This window comes from Capsicum annuum, chromosome 1, assembly GCF_002878395.1.
Source record: "Capsicum annuum cultivar UCD-10X-F1 chromosome 1, UCD10Xv1.1, whole genome shotgun sequence".
Lineage (NCBI taxonomy): Eukaryota > Viridiplantae > Streptophyta > Magnoliopsida > Solanales > Solanaceae > Capsicum > Capsicum annuum.
The window spans coordinates 2,317,370-2,337,373 of NC_061111.1; the positions used below are offsets into that span (position 1 = coordinate 2,317,370).

Below are 20,004 nucleotides of genomic sequence, written 5' to 3' on the forward strand. Positions count from 1 at the left end.
GAGTGTCTATAGGCCTTTTGGTATTGGGGAAAAAAGTGTTAACAATGAGCTGCTTGGTCTCGAAGGAAAGGTTAATGAAAAGATTGTCAAAATTTCAAGATGAGTTGGTCCAGACCTCAGCAAGTTTGAGATCTTCATCATTTTTATTAAGGGGGCCTTCAATAGTATTCCTAGGGGGAGTGTTATTTGGTAGACATCTGTCCAGCCAGAATCTAACATGATGATCATCCTTCATACTTCAGGTGCTTGCTTCAGTGCAAGTCTGCCAAGCCTTCACTAGACTGATCCAGGTCCTAGATCTTGATGTAGGTTGAATGGTTCCAATGAAGTTGTATTTGTTGGTTAAAATCCTAGTCCAAAGAGTTCTATTGAAGCGAAAGAGAAATTAAAATCAAAAGACAAAATAAAAAGTAATACATAATAAAAACAATTCTAATAAAGAATTTATACAAATCCCCATCTCATACATAAACCGTAACACAATTTTTCTTTTAATTTTCTTATTTGATGTCCAATAAACATATTAAATCTCCACTAATCCAAATTCACACCAACCAATAAAACTCATTCGCATAGAATTAGGTATCAAAATTTTTTTCATATCTAAATCTCGAAATGAAAATTGTCCCACATCCTCGTTAAGGACAAGAAGGTACTAGGCACCTTTTTTTTTTTTTTCCTTATTCTCTTCCACACAGTGAGTGAAGCTAGTGAAATGCTGTGTGTGTATATCTAGAGATTCTAGAGGAACAAATTCTCTTTTTATTGATACTACATATTATATCAGAAAAGAATGAATAAGCTTAAATCATCAAGCTCAGAATTGGACTTTGATAGACCAAATCTTGAAGATTATCTTCCTACTGCATCCATTCAACAACCCCATGTCAAGCTTCGCCTGTAATTCCCTCTTTTTCCCTTTTTCCCTTTTCTTTTATACTTCACATGTTCCAAGATTTGATTTTTTGTAACCCCTTTTGCTTTACATGTTCCTACTTTTGATTTTTTGTAACCCATTTTTGATTTACATGTTCCAAGATTTGATTTTTTGTAACCCCTTTTGCTTACATGTTCCAAGATTTGATTTTTTTATAGCCCCTTTTGCTTTACATGTTCCAAGTTTTCATTTTGTTGTAACCCCTTTTGTTTTAATTTCTTGTTTCAGGTGTGATTTGCTTGATATTTCTCCCACCTTAACTGAAGCTGCTGGTGCCATTATTGACGTGAGTGAATTTTCTCTTTCTTGGGTAAATTGGTAATTGAAGTTGTTGCCACGTGATTAGGAGGTCACGGGTTTGAGCTGTGGAAACAGCCTCATGCAGAAATGCAGGGTAAGGTTGCGTATAATAGATCCTTGTGGTCCGGTCCTTACCTTGAACCTGTGCATAGCAGTAGCTTAGTGCACTGAGCTGCACTTTCTTTTTTATATCATGGATATATTGAAAGGGAGCTTAACGTAAACTGGTAAAGTTGTTGCCATATGACTTGAAGGTCATGGAGTCGAGTTGTGGAAACAGTCTCTTGTAGAAATGCAAGGTAAGGCTGTGTATTATTCCTTGTGGTCCAGTCCTAAGATGAACCCGTGCATAGCGGGAGCTTAGTTCATCGGGCTGCCCTTTCTTTTTCAAAGATTTGGTTTTGGTGCTTGCACTTATAGTTTGATAAAGTTTACATATGTCTCTCTACCTCCACGAGGTAGTAGTAAGGTCAGCTATGCTCTAGTCTCCCCAGGCCTCACTTGTGGGCAGGAGTGGATTCAAGATTTAATTTTTATGGGTTCAAAGTCAATGATTTTTCTGTTAAACTTATTATATTTAAAATCTATGCGATTATGCCTACTATTTGTTGCATACTTTATGAATTTTTACGCATATATTTATACTTCGTGTCAAAAGTGTTGGGTTTAGATGAACCCGGTATCATCACTCTGCGTCCGCCTCTGCTTGTGGGATTACACTGGCTATGTTGTTGTTGTTGTACCGAAAAGATGACACTCGAAAACCCACCCTTGTTGTTTTTGGGATTGTTTTTATTTGAGAACTTGCAATCATTGCGAATTTCCCTGTTTTTACAGGTCTAACACTTTGAGACCTCTCATGGTGCTAATTCGGAATTGCTCAAAACTGTTTGCGCATTCATAAACTAGTTCACCTAGTTCACTCCTGTCACCTCTGTAAGATAGTTGATGATCAACTCTAAGAAGAGACTTATGAGCAAGAACCTTGGTGTAGAATTTGTTGGTGATTGTGTTGTTAGAACCCTGTTTTGATGTGAAACAGGCAGTTAAATTGGTTTTTCTGTTTTTCGGGTGCACTTTGCTCTAAGGCTTAATGACATGGATCTCTTCATCGCGTCTGGTTTTCCAGTACCATAAAAAGAGAACCAAGAAAGACAAATTATCATAAGTTGTGTCAAAATGGGTATGTTAATATTATAAGGAGTCAAAATGATAAAGGAGATTGTAAATACATAAATTTGTGTACCTAAAATTGTGACAAAATCATGAACACCAAGGCTTTTGGATCCGTATGTTCATTTTTGCACTGTAAACTTCCCATTTGCTTAGTTTCTGATGCGTGCCACTTGATGAATTATGTAACCATCGTGACTGCAAAATTGCCAATTCTTGCACTACCAGAACAATTTGATCTCTACTTCCATTGGATTTGTCAAAAACTTTATTTTTGGAGCTTGGCTTTTCAGTTTGAGGAAGTTTAAGGTATCCATTTTCATTTACGTATATCCATTCTCATTTTTTTGCAGGATTCTTTCACCCGATGCTTCAAGTCAAATCCACCAGAACCTTGGAACTGGAACATATATTTGTTTCCTTTATGGTGCTTGGGTGTTGTTGTTAGATATGGAATTCTTTTTCCTATAAGGTTTAACCTCTTTCATTTCTTTTATTTTCTCATTTTAGTCCTAATCATGAACTAACTTTAGTCACCTAGTCGTTCACTACACCATATGCAATTGCAGAGTCATTGTCTTGACAATAGGATGGATAATATTTCTCTCCTGCTATATCCCGGTGCATTTCCTACTGAAAGGGCACGAAAAGTTCCAGAAAAAGCTAGAGGTATCTCTCTTGCTATCCAGTTTACTTAAATTTTCTCTTTTATTTGTTTTAGTTAAGGACTGCACTTTGGATGGCATTTGCTCGCAATATTTGTGATAATGTTTATCCTTGGCCTTACTGTGGAGAAAATTATATTCATCTTATAAGGAACTCGTGAGTCGTGACACTAAGACAAACGTCACTCGCTTTACGAAAAGGAACCCCATAGACTAAGTAAGAGTTTCCTTGTTAATTAGCCAATTAGCTTATGCTGAACTGGGCATAGAAAATGAAATGCCTGCTCAAAGAATTACGATTATAGCTAACCAGAGAGTTCATTGGCTGCAATGTTGTTCAGCTCTCTATGTGGTGAAATGCTGAACAATTGGGTTCAAACAAGAGCAGGGCACTACTTTATGAGGAAACCAAGTTTAGTTTTATAAAACTTTGGCTAATTATAGCAGTTATTGATACTGAAACTGGTTTTGGAGACTGCTTCTTATTTATATGCTTGTCTGTACAGTTTGCTAAAGCTGCTTTATTTACTTTTTACACTACACTATTGGTCAAGATAATGAAAGATTAGTTCTTTTAGCTTGGCATGTGGATAAAAATTACTGAAACTCGTGCTATAAAATTTCCAAAGAAATAGGAATATGCTCCAAAACAAACAATTGAAGCAAGCATGGATTTCACTGTATGAACATAAACTACTACAGCTGCAGACATTAGGAAATCGAATTAGCAATTTAACACTTCATTATGTTGATTAGCTTTGGAAATTGCCCTTCGTGTCTGGACCATGTTTCTTCAACATATGTGTGTATGTTGAAGTATGATATTGGATAAAAAATGTGGTAAAGTACCATGACACATCACACAAGGAATCTGCTACATCTATTTCAATCATTCGCTTTTTGAAATAAAAATAGTCGTAGAAGATATTTGGATACACTATGCTCATAGTCGTTTTTCTCCAGCCGGTCTAATTTTTTTCTCTTTTTTTGGTCCACCAAATTACCTTCTTTTCCTAAGTAGCCGGTTAACATTCAACCAAAAATCATCCAAGACAATGCGACAAAGAAACTATCCCTAATTAAAAAACTAATTGTCGGTATCTAATGGCACGGTGTCTTATGGGATACTTACCCTAAAATTTAGCAATTATGACAGAAAGAAAGCAAACCTACCAGTACTTAAATATATAATAAAAAAACAACAGTATTAAAAGAGACGTTCAAATCAAAGCTAGAATATTCAAATAAGAAATACAATCTTCAACTTAGATTGAATCCGCCGCTGGCTCTCGACTGCATTTGACCCCTATCCAATTTTTGGGTCCACCTGAGCAAGATAAATTCATAAATTGGCAATATGTTTGGAAATTCTTATTATGAATAAGATGTCTAGACTTGCTTATGTTGCACTTTTGTTATTCTCTTGAAGAGTATCTATACATACTAAGGTTTCTAGTATCCTTGCCTTGGTTAATTTTCTTAGAGGTGTCTGGTGGAGCTGATATGCAGTTTCTTTGTTGCATCTTGGACTGGGGTTGTCAAATACCATGGCCCACGGCCTAGCATACGACCTAAGCAGGTACATCTGCTGCTACAGTTGAAATCTCACATGTGAACGATCTTGTCTGATATCTCTAAAGTCGTCTTATGCATTTTATTGACAGGTTTTTGTGGCAAATCACACATCAATGATTGATTTTATTGTCTTAGAACAGATGACTGCATTTGCAGTGATCATGCAGAAGCATCCTGGTTGGGTCGGTAAGAGTTCTAAAGCATTTTCATTGTTTGCTTGTTCATTTTGTGTCTGTAAAAGTTGAGCTTTAATATGAAGATATGTTTATTAAGGGCTAAACCTAAATATACAGTCTCGTGATGGAGCATTTCTAAAGTTAAGGCTTAATAACACCTAAACAGTTTGTCTTCAAAATTTTGATTTATTAGAACCTATAATTCAGGTAATGATTCAAGAACAGGGTGTTATAAAGGAATTCTGCAGATGCTATTGTGATAATTGCATAAGCTAATTAGCAAATATTAGGTGCGGAGTGAGTGCATTGATCTCTTAACTTCTTGTCATGCTAGTTGGACCTTTTTGAAATAAAAAATGATTCTTCTTTTTCGGAGACCTTGTTAGTATTTTGTGCAGGCAGAATTCAAAACCTTTTATGTACTAGTCCAGAAAAGACATTTCGCCAGTTCATAGTTTGATGATGGGTTATTTCTATGAAATTTAGCATCTTGCATGCGTAGAGTTTCATTATATCACCAGGCCAATTACAAAAACAAGTTACCCAGATCTTCGTTACTGCCAACTGGTACGGTCTAGGCCACAGTTTAGTCTAACTTGCTGATCACTTCTAGCATTCTATTTGCTTATGTTCGATCCTTAAGGTGTATATGGTGTTATACTCATCCTTGCTGAAAGTGTGTCAATAGGGGTGACACAAGTATGACTTCTTGTACTGTCCTCCTGACCAGTAACGGAGGGGTGTCGTTTGATCGTAATAAAAGTATTTGAACTGTGTGGCGCAGCTGCACTATTAGTTGCGGCCTTCAAGGGTGTTAAGTTACCTTTCTGTAGGCACTTGAGGAGAGAAATGACACGGATGCTTAGGGAACTTTGAGCTGCAAACTTGTCTTTGTATGACTGCAAGGATCAAAATTTATGAAGTGATCTTTTGCCTCCTCTTCCGTATGTAAATTTCTCATAAAAAATAATCTTTTTGCAGGACTGCTGCAGAGCACCATTTTAGAAGGTGTTGGATGTATCTGGTTCAACCGTTCAGAAGCCAAAGATCGCGAAATTGTAGCAAAGAAGTACGTGATGTCAGAAGAATCTTTCTAGCATCTCATTTTGCACTGCTTCTATTACATATTTTAATTTTCAGGTTGAGGCAACATGTTGAAGGGGCCGATAACAACCCTCTTCTGATATTCCCTGAGGGAACTTGTGTAAATAACCACTACACTGTCATGTTCAAAAAGGTAGGCCCAGTGAACTCATTCGTTTATAATAATTTAATGGTTCAGCTCTCCTTGACCCAAATTATAGGTCTTTGGAAAATTCCCCCTTCAACTATGAGGAGTTCTTTCTTATGGGTAGTTGGTTAAAGAGTGATACTGAGACGTACATTTTATGGTGTTTCTGATCTTCTGTATTATTTTAGTATCTTTTTTCTTAATGTGGGTTCTAAAAATGTTTAAGCTAAAGATTTTGATGCCTCTATCCTTTTTCATACCTGGCAAATAGGGAGCATTTGAACTCGACTGCACCGTCTGTCCTGTTGCAATCAAATACAACAAGATCTTTGTTGATGCCTTTTGGAATAGTAGAAAGTAAGTTTTTCTTAATGCCGAATTGCTTATCCGGATTGTTTGTTGGTATTCATTCGATCATAATCTTTCTGCTATCTTTTTTTTTTTATTTGCTAATTTGAAGTTTGTCTTTCTTCTATTAATTGCAGACAGTCCTTCACAACGCACCTCTTGCAGCTCATGACATCTTGGGCTGTTGTCTGTGACGTTTGGTACCTGGAGCCTCAGAACATAAGACCTGGGGAGACTCCAATCGAGTTCGCGGAAAGGTAAAATTTCCATTCTGAAAAGCAGTAACTACATCTTATCAGATGTTAGATATTATTTTTTCGACAGTACTCGTATTCAAGTGAAATTGTTGCCGATTTTCTCTTTTCAGGGTGAGAGACATCATTTCTGTAAGAGCAGGTCTTAGAAAAGTTCCTTGGGATGGATATTTGAAATACTCTCGTCCTAGCCCCAAGCATCGAGAGAGGAAGTATGTTTGCTATACTGCTCCCCCCTACCCCCACCCCTCCCAAGTAGTATAAACTTAATGCTTGGTGTTGTTCATTTACTTTGATTTTTTGTAGCGACAGTTACCTGCTATGTTTTCTGCCTTGTATTGTTTTCGTGATCATTTTGCATGTGTTCTTCTATATGCGGATTATGGTAACCATATTGATCATTTAGATGATTATCGAAGTTTGAAGTCACAGTTTGTTTGTTTCGTATCTGCAGGCAACAGAGTTTTGCAGAATCAGTGTTGCATCGGCTGGAAGAGAAGTAGAGAATTGGATGTATGCTTTGTCTCCGTGTTCACTTTTCTGTGGCCTATAGCTGTTGCAATTTGGAATAGTTTTCACACTATTCTTCTCAACTTGACATTTTGTGAATTTCATCACTTAGTGATGGTTCAAACAAATTTTAGTACAAAGTTGGCAGCAATTGTCTGTGAAATTTGCACCATTAATGTAGTACATATGTGCCGAAATGTAAGGTGAGGTTGTGTACAATAGATTCTTGTGATCGGGTTCTTCTCCGGATCCTGCGCATAGCGGGAGCTTAGTATAGCGAGCTGCCTTTTTTTCTCTTTTTTTTATAGATACATGTATGTTGAAAGAGATTAAAATGTAGGAGGGGATTCAAAATATAAAGAGTTAAAAGTTCGGATATAATAAGACTTGAAACATCTAAACAACAACATTCTCATTTGACTCAGAAGGATGGTGTGACCCAAGTTGGCGGACTAATGGGACTTACTGACACCTCAAGATTGTAAGCACCTTTTATCTCTTCCACTTCCACCAGATTCAGAGAATCTAAACAAATCCCCCCAATCACCGGTGAAATATATGTGATTAGACTTGGCTTCTGTGAGTTGAGAGGTTATAGGTTTCGGACTATATACTGAAATATATTTCTGGAGATCGTGCCATTTTATATTAGATGGGTCGATGCATAGAAACAATTCCAACTCGATAACTTTTGCGAATAGCGAGAAATATATAGACTAAAATTATCCAACATCAGTACATTGAAGAAATATAAAAAAACCATTTCATCCATCTTGATCATTTTCTCAACAAATAAAAGAAATTTTTCAGACAATTACTTTATATTCTACCAAACACAGTTCTCACAGTATTATTGTGAGAGGGGTCAGGCACCTATAGCCCCTTAACCTCGGTGCTTGTATTATTGTGGCCCTCCAATATTTGATGGATTGTCTTAAGAGAAAAAAAGGGGAGGTTGGTTCACGTGTGCTATATCTTCTAATTTGTTTCTCTTTTTTCTTATTCCTTGTCATTCCAAGAAATTCCAAAATTTCGCCGGAGGAAACAAGAAGAGGCCAGGGAGATGGGTAAGTACGTGGAGATGTTGGATGCGGGTGCCAAAATCGCCAATAGGATTCGGGCACATTATCCCCAAACCTCCGGTTTGTACTATCATCCCCCTACCAACGGACATGACGCTTCTGGCGATAGCGCAATGTTGTCAAATAATGCAACATATTCTGTGGAGCCTTTTTCTTCCAAGGTTTATTATGACGAAATGGACACCAAGGATCTCATTCTTTTCGTTGTAATTGGATGAACAATATGAAATCAACTTTATCCTTTTGCTTTCTCTCTGTGGAATATAAAATTTTCTGTATTTATTTGATCGAGAATTCGTTTGAAAGTATTCAATATTTTCATCAAGTTTGACTAAATATTTTACCAATCTTTATCGGACTTATATTTAATTTATATATACTCACAATTCATGAGAAGAGATCATTTAACATTTTCTTTGTCCATTTAATTATCTATTGAAGTTTAATAGATTTAATCATATTAGCAGCCACGAAAGAAAATTTAAATTATCTATTTTAGTCCTTCATATATATCACTAATTAAAAATTAGTCGTAGCCATTTTTTGAAAACTTGAGAATATTAAAAGATTTGATTTTCAAAATCTGCTTAAATTTAATAGTCAAACAAATTTATGAAGATAAATCTTTAAAATCTAATCTAAATTTTATGATATTTTTTATTGTTCGTATCATCGATACAACCTATATATGCAGATGATACAACAAATATAGTCATTTCATATCTTTATTTTTTTTCTAATCCAACATTTCAAATAGTTATTACGAATGTTAAATATCTAAACTATAACTACAAACTATTTATAAGGCTCAAACTATAGTCATTTATGAAAATTCTCTATACATTAAGGACTAAAATAAGTCAAAACACTTACATCTAGGACTAATCTATAACTACAAACTATTAATAAGGCTCACAGTATAATCATTTGCGAAAATTCTCTATACATTAAGGACTAATAAGAGTGCAAAATCTTATATTATGGACTAATCTATAACTACAAACAATTAATAAGGCTCAAACTATAGTCATTTACAAAATTTCCTTATACATTATGGACTAAAAAGAGTCCAAACACTTACTTGAAGGACTAATTTGATCATTTCCAACAATTTATTCTACTATAAAAGCCCAAAAGTCCAAAACATTCTGAGAATTTGCTTGTTATTCTTCCAAACACGCCTCTTACAGTGTGCTTCTTTATCAGCTCCGTCGTCCCTATCATTTGCTCAATGGCTGATTGGTCGGAACTTCAACATGATCTCCTCGTTCTAATTGCCAGACGAATAAATTTGATAGAGGATTACCTTAGTTTTCGTACTGTTTGCAAATCGTGGCACGCTGTGGCTACCAAAGGGAATTTCAACAGTGACCTGCCTAGGGTTCCATGGCTAATGCTAGCCGAGGATGAACATGATGATGATCGCACATGTAGGAAATTTTTTAGTTTGTATAACGGTATGGTTTTGAAGAAGAGAATTCCAGGAGCGGTTGGAAAAAGATGTATGGAGTCAATGGGATGGCTTATCACTCTTGGAAAAGATGAGGGGGAAATGAGCCTGTTACATCCCTTCTCCGGGGTCCAAATCGAATTGCCACATCAAAATACAACTGTAAGTTATGCGTTTCACAGGACTTTCAAACCATGGATCTATATAAGTAAAGCAGTTTTATCAGCTAATCCTTGTCATACATCTGACTATGTTCTCGTGGTCGCTGAGGGAAGATTTGCTCACCTCAGTTTATGGAGACCAGGAGATTTGTTATGGACGAGGATTATGGAGCCGACCTGCAAAAATGTTAGTGATGTGGTGTATTTCAGTGGCAGACTTTACACGGTCAGTTATGGCGGTTATGTCCGAGTTTATGATGTTGGTGGCTATGAAGTCAAAAGTCATTTGATAACACAGACAGTACCGTGGATTGCAGGTAGGTATTACATCCTGGAATCACTAGGATCATTATTTGTAGTTGCACGACGTTCTAGTGATATAGTGCCTTTCAGATATGATCGTGAAAGGATTCCACCGAGGTTCATCACTGTAGAGGATGATGAGGAGGGTGCGTTGTTCATGTATAGGACAAACAATTTTCTAGTTTTTGAGATCGATTTGGATGCTAACGAAGCTATACCAACTAGGGATTTAGGGGACAAAGCATTTTTCCTGGGTGCTAGTGCTTCTCTTTCGGTCCAAGCTTCTCAATTTACGGGAATCAGGCCCAATCATATTTATTTTACAGATACTAATTTGAATTCTTGCCTCTATTTTGATCACGGAGGCGGCTTGGACATGGGGGTGTTCAACTTAGCAGATGGCAGTATTCAGCCGCATTACGATGGTGTTTCCCTCAGTCGTTTTTGTCCTTCAATTTGGGTCACACCAAATCCGTGTTGAGTGAGTCATTTTTCTATATTTACTCTTCTTGTTATTCTATATGTTCTTGTTCTACATGTCATTTACCTTCAGACTTGACTGATGCGTCTTTGTTGTTTCATATAATGGAACAAAGGTACTCCCATTAGTTGTTACGCAACCTTGCTTGAAGGTATGTTGTGTTGCTACTCACGATCTAATAATATTGAGGTACAGTCGCCACTGATATTGATATATTAACTGAAACGAAAGAGGTGGTAAGATTTTCTGTTACTCTGCTTCAATAAACTGTGTTTTGAAGTTGTTCCTTCAAGGGTTAAAATGAATTTCACATAGAAAGAATAAATATATGTTAGAGATGCTTGAACAGACCATTATTCTTCTCGTATAATTGTTAGCCTCTCTTGCCTGAACCAATATTTGAGATTCTTCATTTTGATGTATCCTCCTCTTGAAGTCATCCATTGAAAGTGCTAGATCCTTTTTCCTAGTGACCGATGGTACATCAACTTTCACCTTGCAAGCACTTCCATGTCTTCCTTTCTTGTCCGATGCTATTGAATACTCTCATCTAGACTCACTAGCAAAGACAACGGTGTTGCTTTTGAACATTTTTTGCTTATACTTTTTCGTTGTCCACTGTTGCTCTTTTTCTCATTGTTGCTCTCAAAAAGCATTTATGCAAGTTGAATTATGATAGTCGATTCAAAAATAGTATTAACCGTGATAGAAACTGGAGGAGGAGGTTGTAGAAGCCGGTAGCGAGACGTGTTCTTGCCAATGACCATCTACCTAATCCTTGATTACCCAAAGAACTACTGGAAGTAAATTGAAACCACCAGCAGCCTAACTACATAAATTTTTGTAGGTGGTGTTTCCTGTTGTTGTTCTGCAGGGGCGGATCCATGTTGATCGAAGGGGTGTCAAGCGACACCTCTTCGTCGGAAAATTTTACTATATGTATATATATATATATATATATATACACTATGCATAAATAGATATATTGAACAAAATGACACTACTTGACTAAAGATTTCTCTTGGCGCGTTGGTTTAGTGCCCAATTAGCTTCTTTGAGATTTGGGGTTCAGCCTTTGCATGATTATGCAAAATTTTCTTAAATTTGTGGTGTTAAGCATTATTAAACCCAAGACCTGTTCTATCTTAAAACTAGACTATACCAATGGGTCTAGGATTTATCATACATAGTAGTAACGGTGGCTAAGACAACAACCTTCGAGAGCTTGTATGCAGAGGAGAAAGGCGGGGATAAGAAGTTGTATAGGCTTGCCAAGGCTAGGGAGCGGAGGGATCGTGACCTTGATCAACTGAAGTGCATTTAGGGGGAGGATGGTAAAATGTTGGTTGAGGATGCCCTCATTAGGAAGAGGTGACAATCCTATTTTCATAGACTTTTGAACGACGAGGGGGACAAAGATTTCGTGCTGGGAGACTTGGAGGACTCATAGAGGTATCACGATTATGGTTATTGTAGGCATATAAAGGTTGAGGGGGTCAAGGGGGCTATTCATAGGATGCGTAGAGGTAGCGCGACGGGGCTAAATGAGATTTCGGTGGATTTTTGGAAAAGTACTGGCAGGGTAGGTTTGGAGTGGTTGACAAGGTTGTTTAACATCATTTTTAGGGCGCCAAAGATGCTCGAAGCTTGGAGATGGAGTACGATGGTTCCATTATATAAGCACGAGGGAGACATTCAGAGCAACAACTATAGGGGTATCAAGTTGTTGAGTCATACTATGAAGGTTTAGGAAATGGTGATAGAGTTGAGGCTGAGGAGGATTGTGACTATTTTTGAGAATCAGTTCGATTTCATGCCAGATTGCTCGACTATTAAGGCCATTCACCTCGTGAGGAGATTAGTGGAACAGTTTAGGGAGAGAAAGAAGGTTTTGCACATGGTGTTCATTGATCTGGGGAAGGCATATGACAAAGTCCCCAGGGAGATTCTGTGGTGGTGCTTGGAGGCTAGAGGAGAGCCCGTGGCGTATACTAGGTCGATTCTGTACATATATGACGGTGAGAAGACTCGTGTGAGGACAGTAGGAGGAGATTCGAAGCACTTTCCTGTTCTGACAGGGTTGCAATAGGGATCAACTTTCAGCCCGTTTTTATTTGCCTTGGCGATGGATGTTTTGACGCGGCGTATTCAAGGGGAGGTGCGCTGGTGTATATTATTTGCGGATGATGCTGTACTGATTGACGAGATTCAGAGAGGAGTTAATGATAAGTTGAAGGTTTGGAGACAGACCCTTGAGTCTAAAGGATTCAGGTTGAGTAGGATGAAGACGGAGTACTTGGAATGTAAGTTTAGGTATTTGTTGCATGAGGCTGGCGTGGTAGTGAAGTTGGATTCCCAGGTCATTCGGAAGAAGAAGAGTTTCAAGTATCTTGAGTCTATGTGATAAACTTACTGCGAAAAACAGTAAATAGAGAAACAAATATTGATGTTTTACACTAGATATACTGATATTACAACAATAAATCTGAAGACAGCCACTAGGAAACTGCTAATACTGATAGATACAACCTAGCACATGTATGAAATTCACTAATACAGTACATACTACTAAGATTACACAAATTCCAGCATTCCTAGACATTCGAGAGGCTAGAACTCTCTCAGAAGATTCCCTTTTCTTTTTTGAATATCTGTCCACTGTCCTGCCCTATTTTTTACAGAAAAAACCACCCAATACATGTGTAATTGTCTCATGACAGTTACTAAGTTTCCCAATTGCTTATTTTGGCCTCCTAGAATAAGTTTTTATAATTTGAGGTACATCATTACCCGCCCCTATATGAGTCACCTTGTCCTCAAGGTGAAAGTCAGGAAATTGCAGATTAATGATTGCATATTCCTCCCAAGTGTTCTCAAATTCTGGTACGGTCTTCCACTTGATTAACACTTCCCACTTACCATTGATTAGCTTCCTGGTCTGTCTGCCTCACTGCTTTAGGTTCAACTTGAAGCTCCAAATCTTGGGTAAGAAATGGAGGTAGGTTTTGAACAGGTGTAGTTGGAAACAAGCATTTTCTCAACTGTGACACATGAAACACTGAATGAATGCGAGTTCCAACCGGTAACTCCAACTGATTAGCTACGGGACCAATCCTTTCTAGAATCTTGAAAAGGCCATAAAAATGAGGACTGAGTTTTTCATTGATCTTCTTAGCCAAAGAACGTAGTTTATAGGGCTGAAGTTTGAGATATACCATTTCACCAATCTCAAAAATCACTTCTCGACGATGTCGATCAACTTGATTCTTCATTCTTTGTTGTGCTTGCAGCAGATGTTCTTTGAGTTCAGTTAAGATCGTATTTCTAGTGCGCACCTGCTCATTTACTTCTTCCACTGCTGAAGTCATGTCATCCATGTGAAAAATTGATGGTGGATCCCTTCCGTATAATGCCTTAAATGGTGTCATACCTGCAGATCTGTTAAAGGATGTATTAAACCAATTTTCTGCCCAAGATAATCAGTGGGACCATTGTTTAGGATTTCTCCGTTCAACGGAGATATGTCTCTAAACTTCTATTCACGACTTCCGTTTGCCCATCGGTTTCTGGATGATATGAAGAGCTATATCATAAGGTAGTACCTGCTATTTTGAATAGCCCTTTCCAAAATTGTCTTATGAACACACGGTCATGATCAGACACAATAGATTTAGGAAATCCATGCAGTTTAACCACTTCCTTAATGAAAACAGCAACCACATCTTTAGCATTAAAAGGGTGTGAAAGTGGAATAAAATGTGCATACTTAGACGATCCACCACAACCAATATAGTATCAAACCTATGGGATTTAGGAATGGCAGTAATGAAGTCCATAGTTACATCCTCCCAGACATGATGAGGTATAGGCAAAGGTTGAAGTGCAGGACTCAAAGTTTGAGACTTGTTCTTTTGGCAAATTTCACACTTGGAAACGAAGTCTTGCACATCCCTCTTCGTACTTTCCCAATAGATATTCTCAGACAACCTTTTATATGTGCGAAGATACCCTGAATGGCCTCTTATAGGAGAGGAATGAAATTCTTTCAATAGACCAGGTATACGAGATGATCCTTGTGGCAAAACCAAGCGTCTTTTGAATAGTAGACATCCATTCTTCACGCTGTATTTGTCATCTGTTTGCTGTCCTGAGATTAACTTCTGCAAAATAGAAGTCATTTTGGTGTCTCGTTGTACTTCCTGGTCCCATTCTTCCTTGTCTTCATATTTCCAAATTGAAAATGCATATAACTCTGCAGATTCCCCGCGTCTTGACAATGCATCAGCCACTCTATTTTCAGCACTCAGTTTGTACTTTATCTCAAACTTATAACCCATGAGTTTGGAGACCCATTTCTGTTGATTCTCATCCATGACTCTCTGTTCTAGCAAAAATTTCAGGGCTTTTTGATCTGTTCTGATGATGAAATGATGGCCCATGAAGTAGTGATTCCATCTTTTGATAGCTAACACAATAACCTTTAGCTCCCGTTCATATACCGAACATTGTCTTGCTCTAGAAGAAAGCATTCGACTGAAATAAGCGATAGATTTACCATTTTGCATGAAAACTGCTCCGACACCAAATCCCGAAGCATCAGTTTCAATTACAAAAGGCTGAGAAAAATTCGGCATCGCTAAAACGGGCACTTGAGTCGGACAACTTTAACGCTTCAAATGATTGTTGGGCTCGTTCTCCCCATGAAAAGGCATCCTTTTTATGTAAATCAGTCAAAGGGGAAGCGATCTTACCAGTCTTTGACAAATTTTCTGTAATATCCAGTGAGTCCCAAAAATCCCCGCAAAGACTTGATATCTTTAGAAACTGGCCAAGATATCATACTCTCAATCTTGGAGGGATCAGCTTGCACTCTTTCAGAGGAAATGATATGGCCCAAATATTCAAGTTTAAGTTGACCAAACATGCACTATTTTTTGTTGATCACTAGTTGATTCTCTTTGAGAATATCCAAAACAACCTTGAGATGCCCAAGATGTGAAGCATAGTCCTTACTGTAAATCAAAATATCGTCAAAGAATACTAAAACAAATTTTCGCAAATAATTCCTGAAAATATCATTCATCAGTGATTGAAAAGTCAAGGGTGCATTGGTCAAGCCAAATGGCATGACCATAAACTCATAATGTCCCTTATGGGTGCGGAAGGCTGTTTTTTCTTCATCTCCAGCTTGAAGGTGAATTTGATGATAACCCGACTTAAGATCCAACTTTGTAAATATGGTGGCTTCCCTTAACTTATCCAGTAACTCATCAGTGCATGGTATTGGAAATTTATCGGGGATAGTGATATCATTAAAAGCCCGATAATCCACGCAAAATCGCTAACTTCCATCCTTCTTCTTAACCAGTAATACTGGACTAGAAGTAGCCTTAATGATTCCAGCAGCCAACATCTCCATGACCAAACGCTTGATCTTCTCTTTTTGAGAATGAGGATATCGATATGGACGAATGTTCGGTGGTTGTGCTCCAGGTTGAAGAGTAATAGCATGATCCCTCGAACGATGTGGTGGTAGACTCAAGGTTTGCTCACCTACTTCTGGATAGTCGGATAATAACTTTTCAATCTCCTCTATTATTATAGCATCTTCATTTTCACTTCTTGTTACCTGATTCAACTCGACCAAAAATCCTTGGTTTCTTTTCTTTAGTAATTTGGTCATAGATTTGAGTGATATTACTGTTCGAACCATAGTTGGATCCCCTCGAAGGAACACTGATCTTCTTGCATCATTGAATTTCATGGTTTGAAGTTTCCAGTTTACCTTCATTTCACCTAATGTGACCAATCATTCCATCCCTAAAACCAAATTAGTTCCCTTCAATTCGAATAGAAAATACTGTTGGTTGATTTGAATTCCTTGCGCATCCATCCTTACCTCTTTGCATACTTCATTCCCGCTAACTTGTTTACCATTACTAGTTACTACTTCAAATCTTTTGGTCTTCTTAATAGGTAATTAGAGTTGATGAGCAAGGGTGGAAGATATAAAATTACGTTTTGCCCCTGAATCTTCCCTACGAATTTCATTGTTCTACATACAGTAAGCCCCATAGCTGAATTCATATTCAACACCATCATAGTACCCTTTGTTTCCTCTTCAACTAAATCTTCTCTGGCAGGCTCAAGGAATTCTTCTGTATCATTCTCATTTATGTTGGGTGTCTCTGAAACAATCAATAGGTTAAGGCTTAAGCTGCCTGTTTTTACAACGTGATTGGGGCCAAATTTTTCATCACATCTGAAACATAACCCTAATTGTCTTTTCGAGCATATTCTGAATCAGTCAACCTTCTAAATTGTCCCTTGGATTTTGCTACTGAAGAGTTAAAGCTAGTAGACTTTGCGGCAGGATGCAATTGTTTAGTGTTATGACTTGTTGTTCGACTCTTGAGTCCCGTGTTTCAAGGACGTTTGCAACTCGATGATAATTGGTTCTAAACCCAACCGGTTTATTGTTTGAACTTCCTCTAGTTGGTTCAAATTTAGAACTATGAACTTGTTGCAACACAGAATTTTGATCCTCCATCTTTTGAGCCATCTTCATTATCTCCCTCAATGTTTGAGCCCGTAACAACATCACTTCTACTCGAATTTCCTCTTTCAATCTATTCAGAAATGCTCCTGATAACATTTCATCAGATGCCTCAGTCATAGATGCTGACACCTTTTCAAATTCTTCACGAAACGCAACGATTGTGGTAATCTGCCTCAGCCCCATTAAGACAGCATATTGGTTGATCTTTTGAGTATCATGAAATCGGTTCAACAACTCTCTTTTGAAGTCTTCCCAGGTTGACATTTGTTGCCGAGATTCCATCCAATAATACCAATTTAAGGTTTTTCCTTCCAAACAAACACCTGTTGCCCGTAATTTTTCCATTTCAGAAATTTCATTCACTGCGAAATATCGTTCCACTCTGAAAATCTATCCTAAAGGATCCTCTCCTTCGAAAACTGGTAATTGTAGTTTTCGAAACTTCCCATCTTTTTCTCCAGCCAAGTTGATATTGCTTCCTTCTTCTTGGTTTCCGATGGATTTGGTTTGAGAAGGGGATGCTTCTGCCATCATAGTTTGTCCTTGGGCTTCAATTCTTGCAAGAGACTCTCTCATTTCTTGAAACCATCCTTCCATTTTTCTGACATCTTCTCTTACCCCAGTCAAATTAGTCTCTACCTGTTCGACGCGTCCCTTCATTTTACTCACCATACCCGAACGTTACTGCTCTGATACCAAATTGATAGACTTACTGCGAAAAAACAGTAAATAGAGAAACAAATATTGATGTTTTACACTAGATATACTGATATTACAACAATAAATCCGAAGACAGCCACTCGGAAACTGCTAATACTATTAGATACAACCTAACACATGTATGAAATTCATTGATACAATACATACTACTAAGATTACACAAATTCCAGCATTCCTAGACATTCGAGAGGCTAGAACTCTCCCGGAAGATTCCCTTTTCTTTTTTGAATATCTGTCCACTGTCCTGCCCCTTTTTCTACAGAAAAAACCACCCAATACATGTGTAACTGTCTCATGACAGTTACTAAGTTTCCCAATTGCTTATTTTGGCCTCCTAGAATAAGTTTTTATTACTTGAGGTACATCACTATGATTCAGGGGAATGGTGCGATTGACGAGGATGTCAGCACCGTATTGGTGCAGGGTGGTTGAAATGGAGGCTCGCTTCGAGAGTCTTGTGTGATAAAAAATTGCCTTCTAAGCTTAGAGGTAAGTTCTACAAAGTGGCAGTCCGACCGAATATGTTGTATGGAGAGGAGTGTTGACCAGTTATAAACTCCCACATCCAAAAGTTGAAGGTGGTGGAGATTGGGATGTTGCAATGGATGCGTGTGGTAGGGTTAGAAATGAGATTATTCGAGAGAAAGTGGGAGTGACTTCGGTAGAGGACAAGATGTGAAAAGTGAGGTTGTGATGGTTTGGTCATGTGATGAGTGCACGGATGCTCCAGTACAGAAGTGTGAGAGGCAGACTATGGATGGGTTTAGGCGGGGTAGAGGTACGCCGAAGAAATGTTGGAGGGAGGTGATTAGGCATGATATGGAAAAGTTACAGTTTACGGAGCACATGACCCTTGATAGGAAGGTGTGGAGGACTCGGATTAGGGTAGGGGGTTAGTGGGTAGAAATTTGGCCTTGATAGTAGGGAAGAGTGATTGGTTTGTATCTGCACTTGATGTTTCTTGTTTGTGGTGTGTCGGTGATGTATATGATTTTGAATAAATAGTGGTTTCCTTTATTATCTAGCAGTTTGTTATCCCGTTTTGTTGTGCGCTTTTATATTTTTTGTTTGTTTATTTATTATACTGTTATCTGTCATGAGCCAGGGGTGTATAAGAAAAAACCTCTCTACTTCATTTGAGTTAGTGGTATAGACTGCGCACACTTTACCCTCCCCAAACCCCACTTTGTGGGAATACATTGGGTATGTTGAAAGTTTTAACCTTTCTCTTATACTAGATATCACGGGCCCAATATATGTTATTTTTTAGTCTCAATTTATATGATAGAAATAAAATTTTGATAATTAATTATATTTTAAATATTTTTTTAGATATTTTAAGTTGTTAGCTATTGCAATTTAAAATAGTTTTTTGACATTGTAATTTATAATTTTAAGTTGTTAGCCATTATAATTTATAATACTCTCCTTGTCCAAAGTTTTGTAGCATTGGTAGTCTATTATATTTTTAGAATAATTTAAGTTTTTAATTACTGAAATTTATAATACTTTTTCTTCTATTTCAATTTAAGCGACACTGATATAACTTCGAGAGTCAATCAAATATCACGATTGAAGTCCCGAAGTAGACATGTCTGAAATGACTCATAATAACTTATTAGAAGTGATACAATAAAATTACTATAAAAAATAGTTCTGAAAAAAATTTAAGCGGGCCTCATATAAGATGTCAAGTTAATTTAAAACATCAATAATTAATTTATCTTTTTCTGTTTATTTTATTTTTTTTATTAAATATTTTTTTAATATTTAGGTGACTCATAATAATTAATTAGGGATAAAATAATAAAATTACGGTTGAAACAACTGAAGCAAACATGTCGCAAATGTCTATTTTACTTTTTTTTTAATCAAATATTATTAATTTTTAATACGTAAATAACATATAATAATCAATTAGGAAATAACTTATTAGAAGTGGTATAATAAAATTAATATAAAAAATAGTTGTGAAAAAAATTTAGACAGGCCTTATATAAGATGTCAAGTTAATTTAAAACTTCAATAGGTTGTTTATCATTTTTTTTGTTTATTTTATCTTTTTTATTAAATATTATT

The 20,004-nt window shown here is 37.1% G+C and overlaps 2 protein-coding genes across 6 annotated transcripts in view; both read left to right on the forward strand.

Annotated features, from left to right (window-relative positions):
• Positions 1 to 450: 450 nt before the first annotated feature.
• Positions 451 to 7,388, forward strand: LOC107855326 (glycerol-3-phosphate acyltransferase 9). Of its 2 annotated transcripts, XM_016700330.2 has the most exons (12): positions 451 to 900; positions 1,166 to 1,223; positions 2,764 to 2,882; positions 2,980 to 3,079; positions 4,559 to 4,654; positions 4,740 to 4,836; positions 5,808 to 5,895; positions 5,967 to 6,063; positions 6,329 to 6,414; positions 6,543 to 6,662; positions 6,773 to 6,871; positions 7,114 to 7,388. In XM_016700330.2, exons 1-12 carry the CDS (start codon positions 794 to 796, stop codon positions 7,160 to 7,162), a joined length of 1,116 nt encoding a protein of 371 aa, XP_016555816.1. In that variant the 5' UTR covers positions 451 to 793; the 3' UTR covers positions 7,163 to 7,388. The 2 variants fall into 2 exon arrangements, with proteins under 2 accessions (XP_016555816.1, XP_047270173.1); XM_047414217.1 differs by lacking the exon at positions 451 to 900 and having other exon boundaries at positions 1,215 to 1,331.
• Positions 7,389 to 9,394: 2,006 nt separating this feature from the next.
• The window catches only part of LOC107855310 (F-box protein At4g35733), a 12,403-nt gene continuing 1,793 nt past the window's right edge, over positions 9,395 to 20,004 (forward strand). For 3 of the 4 annotated variants that reach the window (XR_007056866.1, XM_047414219.1, XM_016700309.2), the window contains exon 1: positions 9,395 to 10,646. Coding sequence is in view for 3 of the 4 variants with exons in the window: in XM_047414219.1 (XP_047270175.1) it covers positions 9,483 to 10,646 (1,164 nt within the window). In the remaining variant the exon portion in view is untranslated. The remainder of the gene's footprint in view (positions 10,647 to 20,004) is intronic. The other variant, XM_047414225.1, reaches the window with a different exon arrangement.